At 37.2% G+C, this 18,849-nt stretch overlaps 1 protein-coding gene across 1 annotated transcript in view; it reads right to left on the reverse strand.

The window, feature by feature from the left end:
- The window catches only part of LOC113228281 (ankyrin-2-like), a 69,871-nt gene that overhangs the window by 36,517 nt on the left and 14,505 nt on the right, over positions 1 to 18,849 (reverse strand). Inside the window, exons 6-27 of the mRNA XM_026461546.1 lie at positions 17,031 to 17,191; positions 16,181 to 16,350; positions 15,688 to 15,794; positions 14,991 to 15,151; positions 13,898 to 14,101; positions 13,654 to 13,752; positions 13,424 to 13,561; positions 12,625 to 12,771; positions 12,358 to 12,501; positions 11,920 to 12,041; positions 11,686 to 11,779; positions 11,187 to 11,358; positions 10,737 to 10,889; positions 10,416 to 10,536; positions 10,160 to 10,180; positions 9,724 to 9,843; positions 9,398 to 9,502; positions 9,078 to 9,238; positions 8,744 to 8,869; positions 8,353 to 8,441; positions 2,050 to 2,257; positions 175 to 201 (exon numbers count right to left, since the gene is read on the reverse strand). Coding sequence (XP_026317331.1) covers positions 175 to 201; positions 2,050 to 2,257; positions 8,353 to 8,441; positions 8,744 to 8,869; positions 9,078 to 9,238; positions 9,398 to 9,502; positions 9,724 to 9,843; positions 10,160 to 10,180; positions 10,416 to 10,536; positions 10,737 to 10,889; positions 11,187 to 11,358; positions 11,686 to 11,779; positions 11,920 to 12,041; positions 12,358 to 12,501; positions 12,625 to 12,771; positions 13,424 to 13,561; positions 13,654 to 13,752; positions 13,898 to 14,101; positions 14,991 to 15,151; positions 15,688 to 15,794; positions 16,181 to 16,350; positions 17,031 to 17,191 — 2,850 coding nt within the window. The remainder of the gene's footprint in view (positions 1 to 174; positions 202 to 2,049; positions 2,258 to 8,352; positions 8,442 to 8,743; positions 8,870 to 9,077; positions 9,239 to 9,397; positions 9,503 to 9,723; positions 9,844 to 10,159; positions 10,181 to 10,415; positions 10,537 to 10,736; positions 10,890 to 11,186; positions 11,359 to 11,685; positions 11,780 to 11,919; positions 12,042 to 12,357; positions 12,502 to 12,624; positions 12,772 to 13,423; positions 13,562 to 13,653; positions 13,753 to 13,897; positions 14,102 to 14,990; positions 15,152 to 15,687; positions 15,795 to 16,180; positions 16,351 to 17,030; positions 17,192 to 18,849) is intronic.

The raw sequence follows: 18,849 nt of genomic DNA on the forward strand, positions 1-18,849 counted from the left end.
AATAACAAAAACAGAGTATAAATATCACATTGAAATGACTCGTGGAAACTTAAAACGTATGGAATAGACAAGGATAACGTGATTAGAAAATAAAAGTAACAGAAGAGGAATATAATTATGGAACTTAAACCGATTTCGATTTTGTTTAGTTGAATTAATAGGTCTATTGATTACCTTCGAGAGATCGTTTGCGAAATACCCCTGTAGGTGCGCGCAGGGAGATGGCAGCATATAATTTAGCGCCGCAATGGTTAGCGTGCACACACAAACACACGGGAACAAAGACAATGTAGACACGCACAAAACGCACACACAGGGACGATTCCCTTTAGCCTATGCGGTGTATTTGCTATAAGCGCTTGTTTTTTTCTCATTTATCGACTATAACCCCCTTTTGTCAAGTTTTGAGTTTGAATGAAATACTGAACTACTCTAAAAATTTCGAACCATGCTCATCCCTTTGCAAAAACTTGGGAGTTTGTTTGTACTAAAACCGTCTCCTCCTATCTACTCTATGACATAATTATTGATACATTTATCCAAAAAAATCAAAGAAATTCTATGTCAACTGAGTTTTAACTATCAATCATAGAGTCCAACAAATGGAAAAATTATTAAAATCTACACTATCGATCGACATAGTTATGGTTCTTTACTAACCCTTCTACACCACTAACGTGTTATAATGAAATATACTTTAACTATCACACGTATACCTAAAAAATAATAGCAAAATAGTACTGTTAAAGCCCAGTATTTTACCAAATAGGCTAACTTACCTCCTGAGTACGCAAAGCGTTGATCTTGTCAAGATTGTAGCAAACACAAGCCATACTCCATTGCAACACTTGACAATATTATGTTTAATTATTGGAAACAAACTGTCTGTAGCATTGATCGTTCAAAGGAAACTTTTATGTGGCAACACTTTATTTTCGAGAAAGAATAGCTCGGTTTTCGTGCCATTCTTTAGTTGTACATATTTTAAGCATAGATCGTTAGTAATTCATGATGAATCTCTTAGGTCGGGCCTTTTCATCTATCTTTGTCCCGCTTTCTGAGAGTTTTCCTCTTGGACACGAATTGCTATGGCCCATTGGCGGAAGTCTTTAAATATAGGCTTCGGATTCAGGTTGGCCAGAGTAAGGACAATTTGTTCAGCTGGGGTTTTCGGATGGTTGTAACTTGGATTGTTTGTGCGGTGCTATTCAAAGGATGGCCCATCTCATATGGTGCCCAGGGAATGCAAGCCCTAACAAGTGACGCGGTCGAAGGGGTTGAGTTCTGGGCCACAATAGCATAGTGTATTCCATCGACATGATATGAAGAAAGTGATTTCATTTGTGGCACAAATCTTCCAATGTTTGTAGAATTAATTAAGGGCAGTCCATACGTAATAACGATGCCCTTTATATTTTGAAAGATCAAGAAATTCTCCAGATATGGGAGAATTTTTGGACCGTCTGTTCTTGCAGTGAACATACCTATTTCGACAATTTACTCCAAAAATGCATATAATTTCAAAATCTAATGAGGCTTCGCATAGTTACATCTTCAATCTTCTTCTTTCCTTAATACCTTCGAGGCAAAAACAGGGAAGTTATAAATTTGAAGCCTTTGTCTGTGGCATGTCATGTCAAAATGTATGCGGGATCGCAGCTCTCAAACGGAAGGACCGATCTGATCTAATCTGACTGATCAAAGAAGCTTTATTATTTAAGGGCTGGTTTAATCGGGATAGTTCTGGGTTATGTTTGATGAATCAATAAGTAGATGCTTAGTCATTTACAGATCATCAGCTCTTTGTACTCGTCTTTTGTAAACGATATAAATGTGTGAATGTTGAATACTCAACAATTTGCTGAACAGACTTGAAGAATTGGTCAATTCATTGTCGGTAAATCTCGTTTTGAAACAGTTGAGTACTTTTAATTCCGATCGCGAACAAAGTTAAGGACAAAAACAAGTTAGATAATAAGCCTTTAACGGTGTGTTTCCAATAATTAAAGAAAATCGCAGGAAAAGAGAAGCAAAATACCACAAAATTACCTGAAATGGAGCACAGTAGTCTCAAAGTCGGTGCTGATGAAGTACTGTATTGATTTGTCATGCCCTGAGTATGAGGCCTTGGAGCTGGCATGCTCAGGGTTATAGCTTTGTGGAATTTCCTCCTTCGAGGTTCGACGGTAACGACTGGAGAGACAGCTACTCCGCGGCCGAGGAGTTTCGCTGTCAGTTCCGAGTCTATAATTTGAGCCTGGAAATGATAATTGTGCGTTGTGGTTTGCATTTTAAAGTATATTTTCCTTAGTTTATTTGATTGTTTCAAACGGGGTAATTTTGTATTTATTGCTTCCCCTTTGTTTTTTATTCTAAAGACCAAACACGAATATCACATGCTTGTGTGCGAACAGTTTTTGGTGCATATGAAAATGACTAAGTATATGATTGTAACTTACCGTTGTTGCATTTTCAAAGCCTTACTACTTACCTTCAAGGTACTTAAGAATAAAAACGGTTTTACTGTAGCGTTTTACTAGTGACGTCATTATAGATACTCATCGCATGTCAATCTATAACAACATCTAGTTGATGTATTTATTTATAACGAAAAGGATGAATTAGTGTAACGGTATAAGTAGATAATCGTTCACTGTTCAGGCCATAAAATTTATTGATTTTATTTGCCTGAAGTTTGAAACAAATCTTAATTTAGTTAAAAAATAAAACAGGTCTGTGGCAGAAGGCGGTCGGTGCAATACGAAGCAGATATGAACATATGAAATCACGGGCAAAGCGTAAAGGAAAATGTCATCTGCCATACATTTCGTTTTGTATGACAGTCTATTTCTCACACATGCGTACAAAACCAAAAACACACTAACAAGCTAACACACTGAAAAAAAAAACAGCAAATAATAATACATCATGCAATTTTCACGTTTGGTCTTTAGGATATAAAGTATATAATTCGCATAATAATCGAGTAGATATCGATAAAGCAAACATTACCCAATAAATTTAGCTAAACTTCAAAATATATTTACTATTTAACTATGTAAATACGTCACTCCAAATCTTATAATATAATTAAATATAATATACAGTATAATTATAATATATGTACAAAAAGTCTTGTATATCATACACAGTATAGTCATATTCATTAACAAACTCATGCTTTTTGCCTAAAGACCAACAACAATACAAAATTCAAAATGGCGTCATAAACGCTGTGTGAGAAAACCCTATTTTTTTCATTACAGTGATTTCATATACTCCAAATTTGCTTCAAATTATTGAAACAAATTGTGACATAAACACGACTTTTATTCAATTATCGTTCTACAATGAAATGGCTACATATTTTTAAGGAAATACTAAATTTATTGGGTATTACATTATCCCTATAGGAGTAACGCAAATCTTAAAACTAGAATGTTAAAATATATATTTCTTAAATTTTAAGTGGTTACCTATTTTAGGCACAATTCAGAAAAAACGCCGGGCGTAAACCAGCAGGATTTACTGTTCATAAACTTCGTACACTTGGTACAATAAAGCCAAATGTGATTATACGCGATGAAAAATGAAAGTTATAAAATAACACGAACTACATGAAACAATTATTAATACAAAGATCGAACATAGAGAAAAATTCATTCGATCCAACTGGATTCGAAACAGCGTCATTAGAATATCAGGCCGATTATCTCCCAACTAAGCTACGGAACGAGCTAGCAGACTCAACGAATTTTTCTGTGCTTGTTGCAGATCTCTGTTATTGGTTTCTAACGATTTTTTGCCGTAGCGCCATCTGTGAGAAATCTATGATAGTTTTTCTTTTCAGCCAGGTACCTTTACAGCTACCAGCAGCTGACTAGGAATATCGCTTTAATAATTGTAATATGAAGTTTGTTTGACGATGTTTTACTCCCACGATAGTCAATTATTCTTTTGTGAAATTACTTCACTAGTTTGTTATAATTATAAATACAAAGATCGAATACAGAGAAAAATTCATTCGTTCCGGCTGGATTCGAACCAGCGTCTTAAGCATAATAGGCTGACGCTCTCCCAACTAATAGCTCGAGTAATTTTACAAAAAATAATTGAATATCATGGTAGTAAACATCGTCATAGTCAATAAACTTCATATTACATGAAACAAGTGATGTAAATATGAAATTTTATAACACTCTTATTTAAGCATAAAAAAGTTATTAACAAATTTCGTTTGTAAAATCTTTAAGCCTTTCTCTTTAAGTTGTCTTTTTGCAGATGTGGCTTTATTACACTAATGCTCTTGCCATATAGAGGCGGCCGCCGAAGCGTTCCGTAATTTTAAATTTCCGGAATTTTTGTAATGTACGAGTTTATACGAACCCAGGCTCACTGAAACGCGCGTTTCAGTGTGGCAATTATTTTTACGCATCAGACAACTCTTGACACTGTTTGTTCTAAATATCTGGGCTAATTACACATGGCGCCGCGGCGGCGTTTTTTGCTGCTGGGCCGCCGCAAAATCTGAGGGACACTGCCACTGCGCCTGTCACCCTGAGATGTATATACATATATATACTTCTCTGGACGAACTTTCACAAGGAACTCTACTTCTACAATCTGACATAAGTAGAGAATTGAGGCAACGCTCGCCGCCATATCAAGTAACGCCCCCGGCGCGATACGTGTATGAAGTTATGTATACAAATGCAAGGTAATAAACTACAACTACGATGCCGCTGTTGTTACGGTACCGTGTATAATTAGCCTTAAACTTTTCACAGTTAATTTGTAAAAACAGTGATATAAACAGCATTATTAAGTCTAAAAGACAGAACCTTAATTCATTTGGCTTTCTTTTGTTTTGTTAAATAAGTATCTACTATTTTTATTCCGTGTACACATATTTTAAAGGCCCAGCATTTATTCAAAATTGTGTCCTAAAAATACAATTTTATGACATGTGACAACTACGTTTTACAATTATGATTAACGATATGTGATTATGAATTATGCTCGACGGAAAACTTAATCCGTTTACTTCACTATCACTTGACCAATTTAGTGTACTACTTAAAAAGTATCTATGTGTACTCTACACTGCAGAAGAAGTCTTTCATTCTAAATCGCGCAAAGTTTAAATGAGTTTTCATTCAAAGTTACATGTGTAAAGTATTTTTTTTTTATTTTTATAACATCAAGTGATGGGACGAACAAGTCGTGTGTTTGATGGTAAGCTACACGCCTGTCCATAACAGTTACAATACCACTTAGTGCTTTAAATGGCAAAGATCTGAGCGGCACTACCACAGGGCCCGTCCTTCTTAGACATAAGTTGACAAGTCCCATGTGCTTGTAATTTCACCAGCACCCTTAACTCTTCAAAACCAGAACACAGTAATGCTGACATTACTGCTTGGCGGCAGAAATAGGTAAGGTGGCAGTAATACCCTGGACGAACTCTTTCACAAGGAGCTCTACTACTACTTAAAATAAGTTAAATAAGTAACAAGTAGAAGTGTAGGTACTGATTGGCAACTTTGACATGTTCAAAGATTTTTTAATGGTAACAAGGAATGTACTGCTTACTTACCACTTATTAACTCGTTTAAACTTACTAAAGTAAGTTAGTCACGTAATAGTGATGCGAACGGCGAGTGTTTTCCACTAAAAATAATCGCCGACTGGGCTTTTTGAGCTCTATATAGTTTAATTATGTAAATACAAACTGCTCGCTAACTTGAAATCGTGACGTATTAAAATGAGTAGAAATACTTTCTAAAAATGTACGGGACATTTACAAACTAAATATAAAAATTCCCAGGCACCGCAAATCCGAAACACGCATTCAATAAAATTAAAAAAAGGTAATAACAAATTTGGCAATCAATTTTGTACTATATGTTGTTCGTGATATAATGCGGACTACGTTTTTTAGAACACAACTGTTTTTGGCTTTAAATTAATATACAATTACTTGAACACATGGTTTTGATTATCTATTAACGATTTGAAACCAAGGGCATCAACTGTCTCTCACATGGTCCACACATATTCCAAAAAAACTCGAGTCTACTTAGGCCCAAAATACTGCTATTTTATTTTAAATCACTAGTCATTGTAATTACATTGCTATTATATTGCAAATAACGACAATATTTATTAATACAAAGACCGCACACTAAGAAACATTCCGTCGATCCGGCTGGATTCGAACCAGCGTCTTCAGCATACCGTTTTAACGCTCTCGCAACTGAGCAACGGGACGAACCAGCAGATCTTACGAACTTTTTTACGTGCTTGTTGTACATCTTTGTTTTTAACCACTTTTTAGTCGTAGCGCCAATTGTGAGAAATCTACGACAATCTTTCGTCACTTAAATATTATGGTAGTAAAAGATCGCAATAATCAATAAACTTAAAATAACAACATTTGTCGAGTTCTTAGGTTTCGGGCCCCTTACTTTGTAAAACTAAAAATAAGGTATTTAATTAATACCTTTTGTAACTATATTAAAAAAAATAGGGTGGTTTGCATTAATATTAGACATAACTGGTTGAAGACTGTACCATCTCAGTCAATCGTGTCCATGGGACATGTAAAGGGCCCGAAACGTTGGTTTGTTTGAATAAACAAAAACACAACATTTAAAACCGGAAAAATAGTTTCATTTCCTGTAACAATATTTGCTATTCTGCTAAAATCTAGATCAAATGGCAGTTGAGCCTCAATAGACTGTAAGTGGAATGACACTGATGGCATTCATTTATTCAATCATTAACGATCGATGTTACCTTACTAATACTATTACGCATATTACTACTACTTATATCTTATATATCGTTTAGTCTTCATATTAAATGTATTTTTTATGTTAAATGATTGGTAGACTACATCATGGATGTGCCATCGACTCGCCAAGAAGAATCCCAAGAAATTGCAATGGCATTTGCGTAGTAACTCTATGGCTAGCCTATGACAAGCTTTTGTTTTGATTTTTAGCAGAATACCAAATGTACAAAATCCAGGCACTGACACTATCAATACTCAATTGAGGTGATTTAAAATTGGCAGACTTGGGGCCCTGATTGTTCTTAAAAATCATTCTTTGCTAATGGAGAAGATAAAACATCGACTAGAAAAATAACTCTGCAACTAGTTTTTTTCTTAAAAGAGACAAACTCTCTTGCACATTATACTAATTTCAGTTAGCTAACTAACTGTCGTTCACTTTAAACATAAAGTTTGACCGATTGTACTTTAAACCAAAGGTTGGAGACGGATACACATTAGCACAATGTAATAGAGCTTAAAGTTACAGGCGTGTGTGGAACACAGAAGACCATTCGCGATAATACTACAATACGAAATTCAAACAAACCAATTGTATGACTTGGAATTTTAAAGCAAATTCAAATTGACCAATAACATGGTATTAAACAAAGTTGTACCGTGTGATTGATTGGTTAGAATTTCCTACAGCAACCGGTTCGTTATATTAGAATTACACATTACACATAAAGTATAAAGCTACAACTAATTAATTTAAAAGACGATAAGACAAAATGGTAACTATTTTTCGTTTAATTTCATAAGTACGTATCGTATTTCACCCGACCATGTCGGTATCAAGTACAGACCCTCATACAAGAATATATTCCCTAATGTCTACATTAGAATTAAAAATAGTGAATTGTCCAAGGTTTCATTAATGACGTTATAAGTATATTTACTGATTATACCAGAATAAAACATCAGGTTTCGATAGTCTAATGTCTTATTTGACAAATCGATATCAATTAATTATACTTTGTTAGGTGCTCATTGTTCAAATTGATTCTGCATCTTCAATGCTATTTTTATAGTTTTTTTCTAATCCTATTAGAACGCTAACATTTCTGTTGGAATGGTCGCATCTATGATCCTAATTTCTAAACCTAGCCTAATTTGACAGAACTAAATTCATTGGCACTTTCTGATGGTTTCAGGGAAACTCTATTTTGACGTCACTATTGTCTCGCTTCAAAACTCAAGGTATGTATGATTTTGTTCAACTTGATTTGTCAGTGTCTCGATATCAATATTTTGAATCGTCTCTAAAAAACGCTCATTAGCGCCTTAGGTCTCATTACTGGCTATAAGCAAACACTTAAAGAACAGGTCAAAATTGCTATGATACTACTTCTTATAACACCACAAAAGTAACCCGGACGAGTAACTTTATCGAAATGCTCTAGGTAGCCACACTACCAAATTAAAGAGAACCGTTTCTTCTTGGAAACATTATTGACAGTGATCTTTTTGAGATTCTTATCCTTAACACCTTTACGAGGTTTGAATAGGTTTACCTGAAGGCCAACTTTGATCTTCTTTGTGAGAGCTCCTTGCGGGAAAACGGCTTGTACTTGAGGTACCACTGAGCTGGATACCATTCCGCCTAGAAAGTAAAAGGACAGTTATAACCACCACATCACCTCAAAGCCTGACCCGATTCGCTGCAAATGTCGGTCTCCATTATGGCATACAACTAGATTTATTGACCAGGATTCTTTAATTTAACATATTATGGAAGACTATTACATAGTTTCCATCACTTTTGGAGATACTGTATAAAGAAGTTGGCCCATATCTGATCAGTAAGTGCAGTATACCTAGTCCGCGGACACACCGATTCGGAATACCGACCCGATGACTAATTGATCGATTATGGAAGCACGGAGTTAACCATTGTGTACTCACCCTCAGGTCCAATTGCGTGTACTTCCTGCCGGATGCGAGAAATAACGGCGAAGTACTGCGGAAAATCGTGGGTCAAGATCCTGATCACGCGCTGATTCTCCCAGCCTTTGTCCTCGTCGTTTGTGTCTGTATTGGAGATAACACAATATAAAATAAACGTGATTCTGAGTGCTCTTGTTCGGAAGAAATTTGTGGTACTGTAAGTATATCAACCAATGGCTGTTATTGCACAGGGAAGAAATCACCTCTAAGGAGATATTACTAGGCCATCACTTGCCTCAAAACGAATCGTGGACTTCCTAATACCTGTTCTAGTTAGAGGGTGGGTACCTACCCTCAATCTCAAGTGTCTCATGTAGTATATCTTGAACGACATCGTCAGTAGCGTCAGCGTTGTGTTCCCGCCAGCTGGTGCCGTTGTCTGAACGCAGGATCACGATCTCGCGTTCTTTGCCGCGCAGTGATGCGTAATGAGGTACTTCCAGGATTACGGGTCTGTAAGATTTAGAAAAGAATCATTTTTTTTAAATAAAACAGAAATACTTTTAGCATGTATTTCGCCAAATTAATTCAGAGTCGTAGGTACTTTTATATCAGAAAATCTGTTCATGAAAATTTGATAAAAAAGAGAAAAGTGTTATTTATAGTACTCACCCCAAAAACTTGGCGGCTACTGGTCCCATCTCGAGAACCCTGGCTGCGAGAGCTTCTCCCTCCATCAGAGGTGGCATGTGGTTGATTCGAGACGGTTTCAAGTATCTGTAATGCATCAGGACATCGCTTATTACTTTTGACTGAATTCGATATTTTATAGCAGTCGGATGAACTTTGATAATTAAATTTGTGAGAAGTATTTGATGAAACTGGAAAATCGATTGTTCATTCAGTCGCTGCTCCAGATATTACAATTCTACTTAAAATTAAAAAGTTTATGAGTGATTTTTTTTTAAAGGCAAGATCATGGCATTGTATCCCTTCACCTGCAAGTGATCCTAGTGGGTTGCTGTGCTGATGTCGGCGGCACGATAACACGGACCCCGCCGCCGCGGCAGCCTCGCATGGCTCCGCCGCGGGCGTCCACCAAAAACGACACCAGGAAGCTGATCAAAGAATACAAGTTATGAGGTGATTTGAACTAATCGGTAAGACAATTAAACAAAAATTAATCATTGTAGAACATAAAAGAGTATTGTTTGAGATAACATTTGTGGGAAACAAGAAGACGGAGCTCCTTTATTACAAGTATACAAGAGGTATAAGCAGGTAACGATTATAAAAATAAACAAATTTCGTTCTGTTTGAGCGCACATGCATCGTCCTCCAACTATTGTAATTCTATCTGGTTGTATCAATACAACCAATGATAAGAATTGATAGAAATAGAGAGGAATTTTACGTAGCATATATTGAACTTACTTTTTCCACTGTAACTTTTTCCTGTAGTTCCATATCCAGATAGCGTGCATAAGAGGACAACACAAATTAATGTGACGACTATCATCAACTTCAACGCAGCAGAGACAAGTCACGATTGTATGTATTGGCTGTGACAAAAAGGGACAGATAAATGGATGTATTGAAATTACAGGGTTTGAGCAAAAAATTCGACAACGCAGCGACAGCTATGGATTATCCACTTTATCCTATATCCTAGCTTAGATTTAATACTGACTTCGGAATAGCCGGGTCGACGTTGTAGCAGTAGCTCTCGGTGGCCTGTGTGCTGTAGCGGCTGACACTCTTCACCACCACCTCTTGCTGCGGCTGGTAAGGCACTCCGTTCATCCCGGAGGCTGTACGCAATGTAAGCAAAATTTAATGTTTGTATTTGTAACCAAGTTCATTATAATTTCTAAAGAAAAAAATTTTTGGTGAAGTGAATGACTTTATTTTTAAGTGAAACATTTTTCGCGAAGAAGATTGAACAAAAATTACGAGGATTCCTAGAGAATGGGAAATAACATAACATTTTCATAGTAAAATAATCATTTACATTGCGACAACTCCATTATATTCTTATGGCTCAGCGCGGACTCAGTTCTCTCATCCTTTGTCACATCTATCGGCAAAGAGTCATCTCCTAGAGACTTCATATCATCAGCTGTTAGGTATCGATACGGCTGATCGTTCAAGATCGTATCTTCACCTGCAATAAATTATTCTAGTTTAGTCCAAACAAAATTTAAATACATTTCAAAATAGAATCTTACAATCACTATTTGAGCAATGAGGGACTGGAAAGAAACTTCAGGAGTACGGCATCTTTATTAAATCCAGCATATAACTATTCAAATAAAAGTAATATCTATATCAATATTGGGACATTTTATTGAAGGACGTTTTAATAATAGTTAACTTTATACTAAGTATTTTTCTTCGTTCTATCTTTGATTCTTAAAGCATATACTTTAAGCTAAATTTTCATGTAGATTAAGACACCCACCTCCCTCCTCCTCAGAATCAGACATGAAAGTCTCCAGCATGGTTTCTGGGGCCACCACCTTGTACTTCTCCTGAGTCGCTTGGGCGATCGAAGGCTCGGACACTTCTTTGAGTGTCTCCATCACTGTCACGTAGCCCAGTTTTGACGCTATGTCTAGAGGGGTTTGCCCATTCTGCAAGATGGCGAAAACAGTATTCAGTTCCAAGATGATAAAGATCATTTAGAAAAAATATTTTATATAAATATTAGTATTAAATAAATATTTTATAGTTATTGGTTAAATGTCTGTTTGACAAAGATGTCAATAACAACTTAAAAGAGAATATGAATATAAAACAGCATTTAGATATCTACAAATAATGACTGAAGACGCTGTTTAAGCTGCAGTATTTAGAGGAACATATCATATATTTTAATAAACTACAAGTAGTTATCTAAAACCATCATTTTCGGACACTTGTGCCTAGGATTTACATGGGTTGAAAAGTAACAAACTTACGGTAGTGGTAGCATTGGCGTCAGCTTTGTGTTCTAGAAGAACATTAACGATATTGATATGGCCCTGTTGAGCAGCGTGATGCAGAGCTGTGTATCTGTATAAGCAGATGCGATAGTAGTTAATTAAAATAACCGTTCAAAGTTAAAACTACAGGACGCTTAAAACATCTGTTAGCAATGAAATAATATTTTGTACAGTTTTTTCCCCGATTGTTCAAAACTTATATTAACGTACCCATGTGTAGTTTGCGCCTTGACAGACGCTCCATTGTCAAGTAAGAATCGCACCATGTTGGCTTGCCCGTAGTGACTGGCTATGTGTAGTGGGGTGTATCCGCCTTTGGTGCAAATATCCACCTGGTATACAAGAAATTTAAATTCATATTTTAAAAAGAAATCAACGACTGAAGTAAGGCTTCCGACTAAGTTGTCGACGTAAGTTTCATGAATATTGTATTAAATATCATAACTTTACTTCTTGAAAAAAATTGTGTATTCTTCAAATCTTAACAGCAAAAGCATCATTGCAATTGATCCCCGCAAACGAAGACTTGTAGCAAAACTGGTAATAATTGCCCATAGTGACCCACAAGGTACAATACTCAACCCATAATTTTGCCTAAAGCGTTACTTTGGATGTGCTAATTAAATAAAAGTACATTTTGCACATTACCTCTGCTCCGTTCTTGACCAACAATTGTGCAACAGGCACTCGGTCCTCTTGAGCGGTGAGATGTAGTGCTGCCAAGCCATTCTTGGCTTGATGGTCAACTTCTGCGCCATGTTCGATAAGTAATGAACACATTTCTGTGTGACCCTGCATTTAAAAGGAAAAAAATAAAATTGTCCTCTGTTAGTTCAATTGGAATTTTTTTCAAAGCTAGTCACTTACATGTTAGCATACTATAATATAATATTAAGAAATAATATTTTTATTAACCTGTTGAGCGGCTAAATGCAACGGTGTGAATCCGGCCTTGGACTCTGCGTTGGTGAGAGCTCCGTACTCTAGCAGGGTAGCCGCTGTCTCCATTTGGTTCTTGCGAGCCGCGATGTGGAGAGGCGTGTGACCATTTTTAGCTACAGCCTGTTAACGAAAAATATGTAAATTTGAAAGAACAGTAATTCGAAAATAGGTAATTTATTTCATTAATTAAGTAGACTTATTATAAAAATTTAAAAACTGGAAACTTTGTAAATACAAAATGAGCGCGGTCTGAGGCATCGTGGCTAGAAGGCTAGCTTCATTTCTCCTTTCAATAGCAAAATTTTTTCTTTGGCGAAAAAAACATAAACAGTGTGTGAAAAAAAAACAAAAATCGTCATGAAGTAATATTTTCAAAACTGGAGTTTCGATAAAATATTGCTTCTTGACGATGTTCAAATAAAATATTGGATTTGAATTGAAGATGTCCAGTTAAATTTGAAGGTTAAATTGTGTGAAATAGCTGCTCTTGTGTTGAATTTTTTTCATGCAGTAATTTTCCCGCTTTCCCTATGAATAATACTAATAAAAGAGATAACACAAACGCTACTACAAACACGGGGCAATCTCACGAGTTGTTGATTGTTCGACGTTCCAAAGTAAATTGTGATAAAACCTGCATGTCGAAGGTTCATATCCTTTAGAAAACATGTGAAAGTTCATATATGCATATTAAGCCAGCGTGGCGGAGAGGAGATTCGGTACGTGTAATGAGTTGATGATATCTCTGAATGGATTTCAACGAGACATTTACCTTAGCATCAGCTCCCTTCTCCAATAGAGTAGTAGCAACCTGCTGTTGGTCATACTGTGCAGCGATATGAAGAGGGGTCATGCCGTTCTTGCCTGCTTGGTCTGGTGAGGCCCCATGGGCGAGTAGAAGGTTCGCCACCTATAATCATGAAACGAAGATCAATTAAATATGATCATAAATCAATTATAATAATAGCTATTTTTGGATATTCATATTCATAGCTTGTATACCTTTAGATTTCCATATTTTGCAGCGAGATGCAAGGCTGTGAATCCTTTTTTGGTTGTAGCCGTCAGCGGAGCGTTGTGCTCTATCAATGCAGCGGCCACCTATGATATTTGTACCATAATTACTACAGGTCCTTTATAATATGTAAAACATGACAAATATGCCAAGCAGAAAGGTAATTGAGTACCTAATAATTTTCCTAGACATTCCCTAAAATTCCATTCGTTATGACAGTGTAATGCTTACATCATGATTGTGCTGTTTAGCAGCAATATGCAGTGGGTTGTAATGGTCAGCAGTCATCGCCCTGACGTCAGCACCATGCTGAAGCAGCAACACAGCAATATCAACGTTGCCAAGTCGTGATGCAATGTGTAATGGCGTTTGACGTTCTCTTGCTTTTGCTTCTACCGCAGCTCCATTGCGAAGTAAAATGCGGATGATGTCAGTCTGGTGAGAATATTTATCATTATTTTTATAACTGTAAAAAGTCATATCTTAATCATTTTAATCTATGGAAGCATACATGTTTCATGAAGCTCAATGTTTATAAGAAGAAGTAAAAGTCTAATAACTACATTATTAGAATTATTGTGACGAAGCTTCTAATTACCTACGTACCTAGACTTAAAGGTGCTATTCCGAGTAACGCAGCAGTGACAGACAGACAGTAGGCAACTGCGGTTTAGTGATACTAGTTTCTATTATATTACTCATGAAATTGATTCAACAACACGACATGGACGTAGCAAAAATGATAACTAAAAGAAAGTGGAAGTCATATATGCCGTAGATTTAAGACGAGGTACGAAAAATGCTGAAATAGAGACTGCGAACAGGTCATAGTGGAAGTCAGTCACGTGAATTTGGTGAAGTGGCAGGAAGGTATTGGTAACAATGGACCTAATGGAGAGGCATTTTATGGAAGAGAAACTACACTCAACTAGATGATTTTGAGGGGAGAGAAGAGAGTTGTCGCTCTGTAGCCATTCATAGAAATCGAGTGTCGCCTGCAATCTGCAGTGTTTCTCGGAAAACAAAAACTAATTATACGAGTATATCTATAATTAAATACAATAAAGCAATTATTAGATAAACTATTGGGTATATTTCATCAAAGTTACTTTAACAGAAATTCAGTCGCTTTCACTAAGCTAAAATAACATAACAATGTAGAGTAAATTTTAACCTTTGTAGATCCAAACTGGCAGCGGAAAACCGCTAAACTAAATAAAGAATCTTTTTCAAAGTATCCATACAAATATTAACTTTTGCTCAACCAAAGCCGTTCAGAAGATGAATACAGTTTTGCTGATTTCTAATTAAGCCATGTACACACCTGATTGGCTCTTGCGGCAAGATGCAAAGGAGTTTCTCCACGAACAGTGGGCACGTCAGGGTTGGCCTCGTGTTGGAGGAGATAGATGACGATGTTCATGCAGCCCATGAATGCCGCAACGTGTAAGGGTGTCAAGCCTGATTCTGTTGTCGCTTGAATGCCTGGACGGAAGAATTTTAAGTTGTAAAAATTTTAATAATTCGCTAATAATTCGTATCTTTAGTATAATAAAGTTACGTGTGATCTTACATCAAAAGTGCTTTTATCTCATGAAAGGCACAAAACCAGCCGCAATTTCCTTTTGGAGTTGCTCGCTTTATTCAAGTGCATATTGTCGTATAATAAAACCTTGCCGCGCCGCGCACCGTACGTACCGTTAATGCGTTGGACCCTTAACTTAAGATTACAGTGTGTATTTTTTGTGTAGCTTTGAATGCATCCAGTGTTCCAGTTAAGCGTGTTTAGTGCTCACGAGAAGAATTACTTCTTGCCGTACTGTTTAGGGACAGCAACACTGTACACTCTTGGTCTTGTATCCAGTATCTTGATTGGATGTGATAAACAGCAATAACTGGATAATACCAGGAGTGGGCAACACCGTCTTTTAGTGTGGTTTTACCATGGTTTCTATGACCGTCAGAGAAGATATTGAATGGTTTTAGATTGATAGGGAACCAGTCAATTATAAAATACTTACTGGCTCCGTATTTAAGCAGCAGTTCAACGACCTTGATTCGATTTTTCTTGCAAGCGATGTGTAGAGGTGTAAAGCCATTCAGAGCGCGCGCATTTGCATCTGCATTTCTGTTGGAGAAACAAAATTATTAATGAAAGATAAAATTTTAAAATATACTTTACCTAATTGAGAGACAGTCGCGGAGTGTAGTATTACCGCCAGAGACACGGATCTCTGATGTTTTAGAGAGAGCGGGAGGGGAATGTTTTAGATTGTTAGGGTATTTTACTTTTGATGAGCTCTAGATGATGGAAGGGAGAGAATTGGTGGAAGCAGCTTATGATCTCGGGAAGGGTACTCTGTAGCGCCACTATTTCTTCTCTTTACTGTCCCGTATTCGATGTGAGTTATCATTATATGTGTAATAAGGTGATAAGATACCAGAATGTACTGGCATTACCAACATATTTAGACTTTTTATATGTTTCTAGAATGTGTACATATGTAAACTCACCTATCAAGCAGCAGTTTAGCGACTTTAGCATGCCCACAATGCGCAGCTACATGCAGAGCAGTGAGGTAGTCGACGGTGACGTCATCGACGGGTGCGCGTCGCGAGAGTAGCACGCGCGCAGCCTCTGCGTGGTCTCCTTGCGCTGCCATATGGAGTGGCGCAAGGCCATTCTGTAGGGAGAAGTAACATTGTCAAGACATAAGGTAAACAAACTGGCGACGTTATAATCGCCATGTTTGCCAGGCGGAATAGTAATAAAGGGGTAATCTCAAAGACAGGGAGCTGCTGTAAGTGCTTAAAGAACAACGGAAATACCTAAGTTTGTGCGAAACGTTGGCAATTTTGTGCTTGAATTTACAAAATTTTATAAATTTTTTTTTAAAGTAAATGGACTTGCTCTTGGCCACTACTTAGCCTTGGAGCAAAAGTAGGGTCTACGATGGAATAAGCTCACTCAGAAGATGCCTATTCAGTCGCATTTTAAAGATACTCGGGTTGTGTGCTCGGAAATACGTCGCAGATATGCAATTTCATTCCTCGGCTGTGCGCATAATACAAGATGTCGAAAAGCGATATCGACCAAGTAAGAATGATATCCCGCCGTATGTCTGGATATCCGATGATAAAAGATGGAATAAGTAGACGAAGCTCATGGGTAGAATCACCGAAGTGTATTCTGTAGAAAACCGACAGACAGGCAACTTTGCGAGAGTGGGCTAAAGTATGAAGTTTAGATTCGAGCTTATCGTCGCCAATAAGTTTTCTAGCTCTGCGTACAACAAAGTCAAGAGCCCTCTAGCTACCATCAAGCCTTAGCTAAACTATATTATACATAGTGACGTCACATAACCTTGCTCTTGCTGGTAATTGGTGCGCCTCTGTCCAGCAACGCTTCAACAACCCTCTCGTGTCCGGAGCGAGCCGCGCAGTGCAAAGGGGTCAAGCCGTCGCGGGTACGAGCTTCTACATTTGCGCCGTTATCGCACAGAAGCGTCACCATATTGTCTTTGCCTGTTGGAAGAAATCATAAAGTTGAAAATACGCTTTGCATAGCTCTTTTAGGTACACCAGTATTAGATCATTGTTTTTCATGATAAGTGACCGGACAAACAAGTCGTGGACCTGGTGTTAAGCGACACGTCTGTCCATAGCAGTTCCAGTGCCACTAAGAGCTTTAAAACTCATGCGTCTGTCACCCTGAGACATAAGCTGACAAGTCCCACGTGTCTGTAATTTCATCAGCCTCCTTGCTATGCAAAATCGAAAGACAGTATAATGTTTACGTTACAGCAGCGTGGCAGCACTTCCCTGGACGAACTGCAAGTAAATAGCTGTAGAGCTCCTTGTGAAAGAGTTCGTCCGGGAAAGTACTGCCACCTTACCTATTTTTGCAAAGCAGTAATGTTAGCATTACTGCTTATCTACCTTACCTATTACCTTACCTATATATCATTACCTATATTATCATTACCTATATTACCTTACCTATTTCTGCCAAGCTTATTACTTACTTACTTTTTTACTGCTTATCTACCTTACCTATTACCTTACCTATACTATCATTACCTATATTACCTTACCTATTTCTGCCAAGCAGTAATGTTAGCATTACTGCGTCCCTCTTTGGAAGGGTAAAGGTGTTGGTGAAATTACAGGCACATGGAACTTGTCATATTATGTCTCAGTGTGACTCAAATCATTGCGATTTAAAGCACTGAGTAGCACTGCAACTGTTATGGACAGGCGTGTCGCTTACCACCAGGCCCAAGACTCGTTCGTCCCGCTACTAGGTATCCTATATGAATAAAATCCTATTGCTCCGCACTGAGCCCCACCAAAGCCTCGCCATGTAATGTAACTGTTACTTTTTACGATTTGTGGGGTAGGTACCGTATTCTACAAGTTGTTTGTATGTTGAAGAATCACTCACCGTGGTTATGGGCGTTGTAAAATGCGACATATAGCGAAATTATTACGGCCGTCAAAAATTCACGTCTCCATAAAACATGACATAAATTGGGGAATTCAACAAAGACTGTGTAAAAGTGCCTCTTTCTATCATGTAATAATAAAAATAACGTACCTACATTACCGTATTTACAACGCTACCGTAGTATCGTACATTTCTTCAGATCATAACACTTAAACGCTTTGTATATTTAAAATTTTTGTGTTTATAACCATTAACAATAAAAAAGAAACCGAAAGAGAACAAAATAATGCCTACGAGAAAATGATTCTAGCAAATAGATAAAAAAACATCGAAACGTTTTTTTATGATACCAATTAACAGGACGAACAGTGCGCCTGGTGGTAAGCGACATGCTTGTTCCTAACAGTTGCAGTGTCATTCAGAGTCAAGCCTGTGTTTTCTCCAGCACCTTTACCCTTCTAAACCGGAACGCAGTAATGTTTGTACAATAACGGTCGTACCCTTGATATAATAAAGCCACATGTATACACATGTGGCTTTATTATAAAAAAATAAATTCTCTTCAAAATTCAATCACAGAAATAAGAAAACAGAACGAGGATATACATTCATCCATAGAGTTTCTCTCTCAGCAAAACACGGAACTGAAGGAAAAGGTTCTCAAGATGGAGAAAGAGCAGAAAGAAAATAGTGCCTATATTAGAAACCTGGAAGAAAAACTGGAAACTTTTGAAAG

Source organism: Hyposmocoma kahamanoa, unplaced genomic scaffold, assembly GCF_003589595.1.
Source record: "Hyposmocoma kahamanoa isolate Upper Pololo Valley unplaced genomic scaffold, ASM358959v1 224, whole genome shotgun sequence".
Classification (NCBI taxonomy): domain Eukaryota; kingdom Metazoa; phylum Arthropoda; class Insecta; order Lepidoptera; family Cosmopterigidae; genus Hyposmocoma; species Hyposmocoma kahamanoa.